This window comes from Cebus imitator, unplaced genomic scaffold, assembly GCF_001604975.1.
Source record: "Cebus imitator isolate Cc_AM_T3 unplaced genomic scaffold, Cebus_imitator-1.0 Scaffold29, whole genome shotgun sequence".
Taxonomy (NCBI): Eukaryota; Metazoa; Chordata; class Mammalia; order Primates; family Cebidae; genus Cebus; species Cebus imitator.
Window position 1 is genome coordinate 11,179,199 of NW_016107344.1, and position 14,294 is coordinate 11,193,492.

The 14,294-nt window shown below is 38.4% G+C and overlaps 1 protein-coding gene across 1 annotated transcript in view; it reads left to right on the forward strand.

The window, feature by feature from the left end:
- LMO7 (LIM domain 7) overlaps positions 1-14,294 on the forward strand; it is a 232,038-nt gene that overhangs the window by 166,116 nt on the left and 51,628 nt on the right. Inside the window, 6 exon segments of the mRNA XM_037736810.1 lie at positions 890-1,003; positions 4,894-5,092; positions 8,476-8,728; positions 9,668-9,949; positions 11,603-12,322; positions 13,294-13,323. Of these exon segments, the coding sequence (XP_037592738.1) occupies positions 890-1,003; positions 4,894-5,092; positions 8,476-8,728; positions 9,668-9,949; positions 11,603-12,322; positions 13,294-13,323 (1,598 nt within the window).

A 14,294-nucleotide genomic window follows, 5' to 3' on the forward strand; every position in this document is an offset into this window, starting at 1 on the left:
TTGTTTTCTTTCCTTCTTTTTTTCTTTTTTTATGACTTCATAGTATTCCAGAGTTGAACAATGAGAACACGTGGACACAGGGAGGGGAACAACACACATTGGGGCTTGTTGGGTGATGGGAGAGCAAAAGCCTCAGGATAAATAGCTAATGCATTTGGGGCTTAATTACATAGGTGTTGGGTTTGATAGCAAACCACCATGGCACACATTTACCTATGTAGCACACCTGCACATTCTGCACATGTATCCCGGAACTTAAATTTAAAAACATTTGGGTTGAATGGTATAAGAAGATAGGTTAGATTTTGTTATGTGTTAGTAGTACAGTAAAGGCAAGTAAACACATTTTCAGATTTTTATGGGCGTAAATAGGAAACTACCAATTCAGACTTTAAGGAAGAACACTAAATGTTTAAGGACTCCGGGTAATTGTTCAATGTAGACTCATACATCTTACAATATTTTATGCAAATTGAAAGAATATCTAAAAATGTTGCAGCTTTATTTATAAAAAGTTTAATGTCCTTATTAAGGAAGCTGAGAATTATTGATGTTTAGGTGATCGTTCTGTAAATTCGATGAAAAAATATTGATTGCTTTAGAAGTTACATTTGTGTTTTCTCTTATTTTTTCCCTTTTCATATATACTAGTAGAGTATATGAATGAATACCTTTTGGAGTCTGGACTTTTGGTCTAAGAACTTGCTCAGAGACAGGAGAATTTAGGAAGAAAAATTAAGATTTTTAATGACTTTCCCATAAACTTAAAAGAAGGTCTCCTTTTCAACAATAGAGTCATGTGTGCTATCATTTATCTACAGTACTCACCTACATTTGAGCTTGCAATTGGTTGCTAATAGACTGATTGTTCATGGATCTTTTTTTAAAGGTTTTGATAACATTGTACTGGCTGGGAAGAAAAGCACAAAGCAACCCCTACTATAATGGTCCCCATCTTAATTTGAAAGCATTTGAGAATCTCTTAGGACAAGCCTTGACGAAGGTGAGTAAACCACATCCGTGTGAGATTACTACTGTGATACAGTACCACTACTTTCCCTTCCTCCTCTCTTCTCCTTTTTCTTCTCCTCCTCCTCTATAACAACGTATGGCAACTCTGACTCTCTTTGTCCCACTCTTGATTGGGCTGAGTAAAGAAATTGTTACTCATTTACTGGCTTTATATGTCACCACCAAGGAGTGAGTTGAGTCTATTCCAGAGCAATTTCCAAGGTTTAGAGACTTACTCTTTAATTCTACATAATTTGGTGACACATGCATTGGCTTCCTTCCCTACACACTTTATATAGCTTAAGTATTTCTATACTCATTGTAAACTCAACCTGTAGTAGACAGGTGCTTCCTGGACTGTTAACGTGCATGGAATATACTCAATTTCTTTGCAATAATGTGTTGTTGTTATAGGTGATGGTCTTTAATGCCCACACTTAAATATCCCCACAATTCTACCACGCTGCCTCTGTTTCCAAAGAGTAGTACATGGTGTGAACTGGAACTTCATACAAGGTTTTGAAGTTAGAATCCTTTGTTTTCTACACATTTCTGGTCATGCATATTCTGGAATCAATGTGACAGCCTTTTGAATGCTTGAGGACCATTTGAAGAGAGCCAAGTGCTAGGACTGACCATAGTTCTGCCAAGTCTTCATTTATAAGATCTATATGGGAATACAAATCCTCTGGGTAGGGTTATTTATTCAGGGAAATTTGTAGGACTCAGAAGAGCCCTTTTGTATAGTTGTAATAGCGTTTCATCATCTAATTAGTAGTCATTGTTTCATGGGTTTCTCTAATGGTTAAATGATACCGCATAAGTAAGGCATTTAGCGTTAGTCTCTAACACATTGTAAGGTTGCAATAAATGTTGGTTGCAGTGATTGCAAGATAGAAATTTTAGACCAGGATGAACATGATCACCTTGCCTTACATCTACCTTGATCTTTTTTCTTTTTTTTTTGAGATGGAGTCTCGCTCCCTTCACGCAGGCTGGAGTGCAGTGGCGCCATCTAGGCTCACTGCAACCTCCACTTCCTGGGTTCAAACGATTCTCCTTCCTCAGCCTCCGGAGTAGCTGGGATTACAGGTGTGCACCACCACACCTGGGTAATTTCTGTATTTTTAGTCGAGACAGGGTTTTGCCATGTTGGCCAGGCTGGTCTTGAACTCCTGACCTCAGGTGATCCCCCTGCCTCGGCCTCCCAAAGTGCTAGGATTACAGGCATGCATGAGCCACCATGCCCAGCCACATCTACCCTGATCTTTAAATAATTTTGCCTGAGCCCAGCCACAATACAGCAATTCCTGTTCACCCCCCAAATGTAAGAAGTCAATAACACTCTATTGAAATTCCTTGAATAAGTTAATTCAAGAAACAGCTGCGATATTAACATGCATACACATTGTAGTAAGTGTTGAGAAAACACTCATAAGAGATTACCTAGCCTCACAAAGCACGATTGTCTGAGATAGATGAGCACATTGGTCACTGCAATGAAGAATGGTGAGGCTCTAATGGAGGAATTTCAGGGGGCTTTGAACATAGGGAGAGCCTTGCCTTATAGTTATGTCAGCTAAGAAAACTTTTGGTTAAAAACTGTGTGGGACTTTGACTTATGTACTAGTGCTCTCTTTATCACTTTTGGTCCTTCTAATGACAGTCTGACTCAGATTGAATAATCCTAATACAGTGTCTATGCCAGGAATGCTTTGTCAAAGGCTGTTTCCTGTTACCAGTTTCAAAACCAGAGGGAGTAGATGAAGACTTTATGGTAGATAAAACTATCGTTGTGGTTCTATTATTCTATGATAATAAAGTGATAATAACTGTAGAGGCATGTGACCATATCACTAGTTTTGCATCAGTTCTATTGAAATCAAAACCAATGTGTTCATCAGGCTTTTCCCATTTAACCAGATAATGCCTAAAAGCGAACATAACATACCAATTAAAAATCATTGGTGTAAGTTGTAATAGCTCAGTCATCTTATAAGTTGGAGGTGACTCATTTTAGGTGACTCGTCAGGGTGCCTCCTTAGAAGCCAGGCACCAGGGTCAGACAGGTTATTTTAAAACTGAAGTGACTGCCATCAATAACTTTAACATTTATGAAGTGAAAAATCCATCTTGTGTGTTGAACTCTAAGGCCTTAGCAAGTACATGTCTAAGAAACCTGATGGATCTAAACACTTAAAAAAAAAAAAAAAAAAAAAAAAAAAACTTTCTGTATTTGAGAAAAATTTTGGCAGCACCAGCACTAGGCCTGGCTTCCACATCGGCTTGGAAGTAGCAGGATGTAAGGTAGGCACTTGCATTTTCATGACAGGATGTCAACTCTGATTCCAAGGTTTCTGGCATCTAAACCACATGAAACCTCCCTGAAAGCTACTAGACCTTATTGGTGCTCCAAACACGCGTCAAACAATTAAATCATGAATTGACAGTATTACGTCAAAAGTATGCCTGAGACAGCTGCTAATTAATTATTCACTGCAAACACTCTTCAGCTTTTTTCTATGTTGAAAATATTTATAATTGAAAGAAGAGTACAACAAATACCCAGATACACAACCTCAGGTTCAATTATTATAATTTTCCATTCTGGCTTTATCTACATAGGTGTTTATCCATCTATGTTTTTACTTAACCATTTTAATATAAATTACAGATGTATTTCTCCCCCAAATACTCAGTATACATCTCCTAAGAATATAAATATTCTTCTATATAGTTACAGCATTGATTATACTTAAGAAAACTCAGATATTCTCCATTATCTAATATTCAGTTGATAATAAAACTTTCTTAATTGTCTCCAGCTATTTTTCATAGCACTTTTTAATCTGAATCATGACTTAAGGGTCACATAATAGTTTGATTGTTAGTAATTACTACGTTCTTTAAACTGTCTCTGTATTACTAAGCTCGTCTGAAAGCAACATTTCTGATTTTTACTGTGACAAAATTATCTTCACCACATTAAAAAATTGTTACTAGATAGTCATTGGTAAGTATAAGTCAGGACTGTGCCATGGGCTTTGTAAATTTTACTCACATCCTATTGTTTAAAAAGCCAGGTTATATTTTGTCACTAGCATTCCTAGAAGAATATTAATTAAATGTGCTTATCTTGAGTAAGTTCTGTGTAATTCACAAACCTACAGTTAACATCATTTGCGATGTTTCTGTGTATCCTTTATTTGAGCCAAACAAATATTTTATTTAGGTCCAGAGAGAATAAGTTTTATATGTCGCAAACAAGTATATGCTTCTCTTGATTCAACAAGAAGGATAACTCAGCTGCCAGGACCTTAGAACTAGGTTGTGTAACTAGTGAAAGTAAATGAATTCTGTGAAATGTATGCCCACTTGCTCCTTTTTATTTTTTTGGGGAAGGAAGTTAAATAACTTCAGTTGTTAAAGTTTTATGTTATATAAGCCATCCCAAATGTTTCCTGGAGATAGACTGAATATAATCTTGTTGATTAATCTCCTTTTGGTTGGCTAAGTTAAGGTTAATTTTTCTCTTTGACTCTTTTCATATTTATTGCTAGAGAACTGTGATAATTGATTTTAACACTTCAATGTTATCCTGAACTTCCATTAAATGAGTCCCCTTCCTTATTTTTAAATAGAACATAGGTACTAGTTTATTAAATAATATTGGATACCTCCTTATTGTATCAGTTGTGGGGAAACAATTATAGATTTATTTTCTGTTTTTCATCAGCTTTTTTCTATGTCTGACAAAGAAACCTCATTGCTTCACATGTCAAATGAAGCCCAACTTAAATTAGGCAAACAAGCAAGTAATAACCAATTATATTTTTTGGAAGTTTATTTAACTTACTGTTCTTTAAAACATGTTTTCTTTAGGCACTTGAAGACTCCAGTTTCCTGAAAAGAAGTGGCAGGGACAGTGGCTACGGTGACATCTGGTATTCTGAACGTGGAGAATTTGTTGCTCCTTCAAGGCACCATAAGAGAGAAGATTCCTTTGAAAGCTTGGACTCTTTGGGTTCTAGGTCATTGACAAGCTGCTCCTCTGATATCACGTTGAGAGGGGGACGTGAAGGTGTGCTGTGCTTTTGGCTGTCAGTCTATTTGTTTACGTATCAAGGGAGAACTGGGAACAGGACAGAGTAGAAAAATGGAGTGAAAACTAGGCAAAAATTTCATTTAGAAGTGGATTTTCATAGAGATGCAAGTATAATTGGGGGTTTTGTTATTTTTTCCTCCTTCATGGTGGTGATAGTTTCATTTTTGAAAAATTTCACTTCTGGAAAGTACTGTGGCCTGTTTCATCAGTGGTAATCTATCCTGGCTCCTCTCTCCAGATTCAGGCTTAATAATCTGTGTTCATGCATTCTATAAGCTGATATATCAGAACATAAAAAGGAATACAAGATTCTGCAAAAAAAAAAGTCTCTTCTAGTTACTAATTTTCATCCTTGGCTTTTTTCAAAAGATTAAAAAAATTCTCTTAAGCAAAAACAAGGAAAATATTTTTACAATTATTTCTATAGATGAGAAGAAATGATTGCTATCTATCATGACAGAATGTTATGTTAAACTTTGTAGATTGAGTAATGTACCACCACTAACGTGCTGGTAGAAATCCTCCTTTGGTCCTTTCAGGGTCAGAGCTAACCCAAGACAGAGCAAGTGTGAAAGGAACATGTTAGAGACATTCTGTTGTGGGAAGGAACCTTCTTTCAAAATCCTAAGCTTATGGTCAGTTCGGTTATTTCAGTGCACATCTTAATCCTGTGGCCGTTGGGTACAGTGTCAGCAATTTCTGACTGTACATCTCCAGCTATTCAGATTTGACTAGATTGAAATCACAAAGCTTTTTTTTGAAATATTTCTGTGCTTCTGCCAATTCCAATGTGAACACATTGAGTTCTGGCTGTGAATTTGTGCTTGATTGCTAGGGATTTTACATTGCTCATGTATCTGGAATATTACTTTTATATTTCTAGATATTTTTCCTAGCATATCTATTACAAAAAATATCAAAAATCCACAAACTTAAAATAATTCTACAGTGAGCACACATGTATTCGCCGCCGAATTCTGCCATGACGTTTTATTATGCGTGCTTTATCTTAAACCTGTCTCTCTCTCTTTCCCCCCGCCTCTTTCGTTCTCTGTACAGTTTAATCATCTTGTTTTTTGAGGCATTTCAGAGTATATCACACTTGTCCTAAATACTTCAGTATGCACATCATTAACTGGACTTTATTCTTTGTTTTACTTCTGATGTAAAACTTACATAAATACGACATACTAGGAATTTGTTTTCCAAAAACATCAATCAACAATTTATTAACCATGGTAACAAAAAACATGAATTCTTTATCTTTCAGACTAGTAGTAGTTTTTAAAAATGAAAAATAAAAAATGTGAAAGGCTATGTAAGCATTAATCTTTATATCACTGCCACATGTATTGGTCATTTGCTATCTAGGTGTGACATTTTCATAGCCCAGATGACGATTACAATACGTTTAAGGAAATGAATCTGAGTATGTGATTCATCTGAGTGGTTAGAGCTGTAAAAGCAGAGGCGTACATTCTGAACCCGCTGTATTTCTTTGTCCTGACGAAGAACCTACTCCATGTAATGATTGACTTTATATCTAGCTAAGGAATAAAAGGAGAAAAGACAGAGGGCGTGTGGGAATATGCAGGCTTCAGTCAGTTCGGATGCAGTGGCCTGCCCAGTGGTTGGAGGCTAAGTCACCTTCTCAGATCCTTGTTGGAATGGGCACCTGTACATGTAACCAAGAGCAGAGGGCCACTGTCACATCCCTTCCTGATCTTGGAAAAGGGGCTGCAGACCCTGTTTAAAGAGTGCAGACGTGAAGTCTTGGAAATTACAACTAAGCAGGGAAAAAAATGGAGGCACCAGGATGATAAAGCTCTTTTGTGATCGGCGTGTTAAAATTCTGCTGCTACCCTCTAGATGGTAGTCCTAAATTGACGAACACTGTAAGTAGAATAATACTTTTGGGATAACAGAATTGCAATGTCACATTCTCTAGTTTTGTATGAAAACTCATATCAAAAATGATATTTTGGGAAAAAAATCCTCTCCAGGGCACCATACTGGACCCCCCCCCCCCCAAAAAAAAAGACTTTATCTTAAAAATTAAAAATAGGCTATTTGTGACTTAAAAATTCCACATGTGTAGATTTTGGCAAGAGTCGTTGATATACTTATTGGAAATGAGAGATAAATGTCTTACTTTTTAGAAGGTGTTAAAAAGAAAGCACCAGATTATTGACTACTACTCCTCATGGTCATAGCTGTGTTTACTTTCTCTCTTTTGCTAAGACTTTACTCTCCTTTTACTCTGTCCCTGCCTTAGAGCTGTATGTTAAGTGACTTCCTGTAGACGCTTCTCAGTGTGATTTACTGTAGCTTCCTGCCAGGCTGGAGGGAGAGGAGACTGCCTTTAACTCAGGCTAACCCTGCAGGTGCTCTACCTGCTGAGAGCTTATAGCTGCCAGGCTCTGTGCACAGCCAGTCCGGGAGAGAACCCTGGTGTGAAGTAACACTTCCAAATCTTGACAAATGCACAGGAGGCAGGAAGAGAAGAAGGGCAAGAAGGAGAGAAAACTTGTCTTGGATCTGTAGTGTTGTTCTCTCCTCTTTTCTTCCTTTGTCTTTAAAAGCGTATATTTCTTCTTCTTTTAAGAAAGCAGATTACTATTTGTATCTCTCTGAGCTTTAGGGGTATCAAAGAGTATTCTTTTGAATTTGTGTTTAAATGATGTTGAATCATAGTACAAGGTTCCCAGTGTTATTTCCATGGCCACTTAGAAGAAACTGTGAGTTCTGCGCCCTCATTTGGGCGTAAGAGTTGAGATTCCTTTGGAACTTAAGAAGTCATCCAGTTCAACCTCATAGTTAATGTGTGATTCCAGTTCATAAGATCTATCCAGACCCTTTGCAAGCCTGGTTTTTTTTTTTTGTTGTTGTTGTTCCTTCTCTTTCTTTCTACATCTTCCCTGATCTCTCCACTCATATAAATTATAGATAGCTGCGTGCCTTATTTTAAATTACTGAGTTCCCCTAGAATTATTTTTGCATGTTGTTTTAAGTATCTATGACTCCATTGCTAGATTTTACTTCTATGTATTACATCAACAAATCTTATGGAAAATCATGGAGGCAGAGACTGAAGAAAAGGGGCTCACTAGTAAAATAGGACTTTTTCTGCTTTGAGCCTACAACAGCTAAAGAATGTACTGCATGTGCCTCCAGTATGCAAAGCAAGTTCCTCCTAATGGATCTTATCACAACTTCGTGACAAATTTCTAAAAATAATCCCTGCAGTTAGCAGTGGCAGCACTGGGTTTCTAAGGCAAAGACAAAGCAGGCGCGCTGTGTGGGTTTCAGTTAGGCGAATAATCTGGAGAGTAAAGCTAATTCTTGTGCCTCCTTTATAGGTTTTGAAAGTGACACAGATTCTGAATTTACATTCAAGATGCAGGATTATAATAAAGATGATATGTCGTATCGAAGGATTTCGGCTGTTGAGCCAAAGACGGCGTTACCCTTCAATCGCTTTTTACCCAACAAAAGTAGACAGCCATCCTATGTACCAGCACCTCTGCGGAAGAAGAAGCCGGACAAACATGAAGATAACAGGAGAAGCTGGGCAAGCCCAGTTTATACAGAAGCAGATGGAACGTTTTCAAGGTACTGAGATGGGATGTGATTTTTGAGTGTCATATGCTTTTTCAATGTGGTGGGATGTTAAATGTGGTAAAAAAGAATGGTTCTTAAATGTGTTTCCTAGATAATACATTAAGCTTGACTAGTGAGAATATTTTTCATCCCTCTATTTTTAGTTATACATATCTCGAAGCTATTTCTTCGGTTTTAGAATGTCAGCATATGATTTGCTGGGTCTTTTTTTAGCTGCATGACTTCAGTTTATTGGTATTTTTCAGCTTACCAGATAATTTATGTTGTTTATGATGAACCCTGCCATGTCATGTTTTTCCTTTTTTGATTGATATTAGTGGACATGAAAAGAATCCTTTAATTTCTCAGCAAATTAGCAGAACAGAGTGTGGTTTTGCAAATCCAGCTTCCTATCACAGGGAGGCGTGCGGTTTTGAAAGTGGTTTGGACTCTGAGGATGAACGAAGGTTTCCTGACGTAGTTTTGGATGACTTAGCCAACCGTAGATTCCAAGTGAAAAAGAGGCCCCAGAGTCTCATCTCGAAAATCACCTCTCCTAACTCTTGTCCGCAAATATTTTCTCCTGCTGATGTGTTCGCCAGTGGGCTATATGGACTGACGAGGTCAGAAACACTTGTCCTGGATCTGGCTGTCTATCATGCTTCTGATTTTAATCCAGAAAGTAACACCCCAAATCATTTGTAATGTACCTCTTTCTTTTAACACAGCTTCTAATGCAGTATCTTTGGCCCATGTATGTCTAGCTATCCTTGAATTAAAATGAGATGCTGTTATCATAACTTTGTCCTAGGAACTGTGGTGGTGACAGGAATGGAAACTAATTTGCTTTGTTCACGGTGGTGTGAACTTTGTGAGCCAGAAAGCATGCCGTTTGTGTTCTGTGTCACAAATGCTCATGCAGTCTCTTAACCGGTTGGATGTTTTGAACAGTAATCAGAGGAGGACTTGGGGCACCAGTGTGGAGAACTGGCCAACTGTACAAGGAACTTCAAAGTCCTCTTGTTATTTGGAAGAGGAAAAAGCAAAGACAAGGAGCATACCCAACATCATAAAGGATGATCTTTATGTGCGCAAGCTAAGTCCAATCATGCCAAACCCAGGGAATGCTTTTGATCAGTTTCTTCCCAAATGTTGGACCCCAGAAGATGTGAACTGGAAAAGAATAAAAAGGGAAACTTATAAGCCATGGTATAAGGAATTTCAGGGATTCAGGTTTGTCGTTGTGCATGTTTCTGTTACACCGGTGTTCATTGAATACCCCAGCTGGGGTTCTATGTGCATGTTTTTTTTTTTTTTTTTAATAAAAATAAGAGAGACGAGAAAGTCTAATTAGTCCTCTAGCATCTACAGAACCTATATAATGGAAAGGAATTTCTGTTTAAATTTAAACCTGAGGATCTGGATCTGAAAAAGTCCTGCTCTATACATAGCCATCGCATGGCATTATTTTTAGTAGTTCTGCTTTTCTCCAATTCCTTGTCTCATTCCCTCCTCCCTTCTTTTCTCCATGTCACTCACAGTAAAAGGAATTCAGACTCTGAGGATGAGGACTCAGGTTCTGACAGAAGCGCCACCATTTTTAGTAGAGCACGAAAAGCGGAGCGTAGGCTAGACGGCAACTGCCAAAGACCTTCCCTCTTGCTGGAATTAGCTACCAAACGGGCTGTAAAACCGCCGGACTCCCATGCAGCCAGGAGAAGCAGTAGTGCTTCGGATGAGCCCAGGTGCCCCTGTCTGTATGAGCCTGCCTGCTGGGGGTCTGGCCTCAGACACCCCTCTGCCCGCTTCTGCTGCTCCATTAACCTGGGACCTGATTGCACTGAATCAGGAAACCTGACTCACTTAGTGGACTTAATACAAAAGCATAATGTATAACACGCTGCTTTCTGTGCCACTACGTCAGCTTGGAAGTCTGTAGGATATATTTACATGTGGCAGTTCTTTTGAGAAGCCAGTTCAAAAAGTCTTGTTAGAAAGTTTACCTAATTTTACAGTTGTGCTGTGTGTGGAGATGTGGAGAAAGGAAATAACTTTTAGGTAGAGACTGAGAAGGGCAAGTCTAGGGAAAATACAAAGGGAAGATTCCTTGAGCTCTTTTATAAAACTTCAGAGCAGTATATTTTCCCTTTTTCCTGCTGATTGTATGTACCTATTGCATAAAGTGCATGATGCCCAACTCTTGAGCTTTTAAAGATTATTCCTCTTGTTCAGAGGGAACTTAGGCCACTGTGTTGGCAAATGGAATGAGAAAGGGGTACCAGGGGCCGGGCACAGTGGCTCATGCCTGTAATCCCTGCACTATTGGAGGCCAGGACAGGCGGATCGCTTGAGATGAGGAGTTTGAGACCAGCTTGGCTAAAATGGTGAATTATCATCTCTACTAAAAATAGAAAAATTAGCCAGCCATTGTAGGGAGAACCTGTAATTCTAGCTACTCGGAAGGCTGAGGGAGATCAATCACTTGAACCCAGGAGGCAGAGATTGCAGTGAGCTGAGATTGTGCAACTGCACTCCAGCCTGGGTGACAGAGTGAGACTCCATCTCAAAAAAAAGAGGGTACCAGGGAGTGGCTCTCCTGGCTTAGTCCGCTCTCCGGCCCCATCAGTGGCCTCTATGGTGCCCAGCTTTCCTGAGAAGGATAATCTGCTCTTATTTCTTTAGAGAGTATCCAGAAAAATCCTGGGTGTTGGATTAAATGCTAGCCTGTCTTCTTAGCAAGAGTGCCCCCAGTGATCCTCTAAAATAATTTATTCTTAGCAACTGGCTAGCTGGTCTGCTAATTACCTTTGGCTAGTGGATCTGCTAATTACCTTTTCTTCCCAAACTTAATAAGATTCTCTTTCCTTTTTCCTTTCTGTGCATCAGTCAGTTTTTACTGCTTCAGGCCCTCCAAACATACTCTGATGACATCTTGTCTTCTGAAACACATACCAAAATTGATCCCACTTCTGGCCCAAGGCTCATAACCCGCAGGAAGAATCTCTCTTATGAACCAGGCTATAGAAGAGATGACTTCGAGATGGCAGCCCTGGTTCCTGACTTAGAGAATGATGATTTCTTTGTCAGAAAGACTGGGGCTTTCCATGCAAATCCATATGTTCTCCGAGCTTTTGAAGACTTTAGAAGGTTCTCTGAGCAAGATGATTCTGTAGAACGAGATATAATTTTACAGTGTAGAGAAGGTGAACTTGTTCTTCCGGATTTGGAAAAAGACGATATGATTGTTCGCCGAATTCCAGCACAGAAGAAAGAAGTGCCGCTGTCCGGGGCCCCAGATAGATACCACCCAGTCCCTTTCCCTGAACCCTGGACTCTTCCTCCAGAAATGCAAGCAAAATTTCTCTGTGTACTTGAAAGGACGTGCCCATCCAAAGAAAAAAGTAATAGTTGTAGAATATTAGTTCCCTCCTATCGGCGGAAGAAAGATGACATGCTGACGCGTAAGATTCAGTCGTGGAAACTGGGAACTACGGTGTCTCCCATCAGTTTCACCCCTGGCCCCTGCAGTGAGGCTGACATGCAGAGATGGGAGGCCATCCGGGAGGCCAGCAGACTTAGGCACAAGAAAAGGCTGATGGTGGAGAGGTCAGAGTGTGTTTCTGCAAGGATTTTGCTTGTAATGGATGGTCTTGTGTGACTTTTCTGATGCGAGAAAGCAGCTCATCGTGTTGCTCAACTCTGCATGTCATGTGCCATTTTGAAACATCCCGTAAAGTTTAATTTGCTTTAAAAAAAACCCCTCAGTCGTTTTGTAGAATAAGTGCAATTCCATATTTGCATATCTCTAAATCACTTATTTAGGCCTGTTTAAGACTATATATACATAAAGGTTGCCTTTCACTTAAGCAGTACTGTGGTACTATTCAGCAATATGAAATTTCATAAAATATTTTCCAACTTACATTTACAGACTTCTCATGTTCAGGCATTTCTGTAACAGTCTGGTTATAGTTTGGTTTGATGTGTTACTCACATTTTGGAATGTCTGATTTTTGGTGGGGAAGAGTAAAATTTTCCCTTAAAATATGGCATTGCAAATTTCATCTAACTTAATTTTTGTTTTTGGCCTAGGTTTCTTGGACTATCAATTTGTAGCTTATTTTTATTTATAAAGTTCAATGCAAACTTTGACGTTAAAATGCATGGATGGTATTTGTTGTCTGCTGAATTTTGTATGTATGTAATCATGGCCATTTTGATAGTTTATATTATGCAACTTGCCTTTTTGATGAATGTTCAGTTTGTTGAACCGAGGAAAGGACAAATCTAATTAGGTTGAATAAAATTAGAGGATCCAAAGCTAATTTACCTGTCCTTTTCTTATGGATTCATTAGCCAACAGTCAATTGAGGAAATTCTTCATTTTGCTTAATCTGAATTTCTTAAGATAGGAAATTGATGAGAACTTGAGACATGATCAAGAATGTGATGGAAGAAGTGACCTTTTGAGATTTGTCCATCTCCAATTAGATTGTTAAGTGAAAGACATTAAACGTTTACAAACTAATACAACTGGGAAAAATGACTTTTTAATTTTTGGTTTTCTGGTTTCTTAGACTCTTTCAAAAGATTTATGGTGAGAACGGGTAAGTTATATGGTTCACAGTAAAATATCTGTGCATATTGTTTGTTCTTTGTTTAACTTACCGTATTTCTGGCATGGCGTGTCACTAAATGGGGATGCTGTGTGCTGTGCATGAAATTTTTAAAAGGGGAACTCTTTATTTTGCAACCTAATGGTAATATTTCTGTGTCTCAGTGCCCAGTGCATGACAAAATAGTTTGTTTTGTTAGAAATTTAAAATTCAGCTCCATCCCTTTGTTTTTTTTCCTTTTTAAAAATTTAATGAGTTGATTAAAAGTAACAGAAACACTTGCCTAAGACTAGGTATATGTATTTTGGTATTTGATTGCTGCATAGACTAAAATTCTGATTTGCGGATGCTAAAGCCCAAATGACTACATTTTAGAAAATCTGTGATAGGCAAAGAATAATTCGAGCATTTACTTCAAGTTTAGAATATACGCAGTTGACATTATCTGTATAATCGGCCCCCTGGGAACTTTGTTAGTAGGGAAGCATTAATCTTCCCTCAGTGGTATTTGGAAGTATTATATTTTCAAGAGTCCTAATTAGGAAAAAAAAAGTTATAACATAGCTATGTTTATAGTACAAAATTTGCCTTCAAAAACTGCAAAAGTCTTCATAATTTCTAGTATCATTGTTGCAAAAATTACTTTTGTTGTTGTTGTTGTTTTTGAGATGAAGTCTCGCTCTGTTGCCCAGACTGGAGTGCAGTGGCACAATCTTGACTCTCTGCAACCTCCACCTCCCAAGTTCAAGCAATTCTCCTGTCTCAGCCTCCCGAGTAGCTGGGACTATAGTTGCATGCCATCACGCTTGGCTAATTTTTGTATCTTTAGTAGAGACGGGGTTTTACCAGATTGGTCAGCTTGGTCTTGAACTGCTGATCTCAGGTGATTCACCTGCCGGGGCCTCCAAAAGTGCTGGGATTATAGGCAAAACTACATTTATTAAATAAATCATTTATTCATT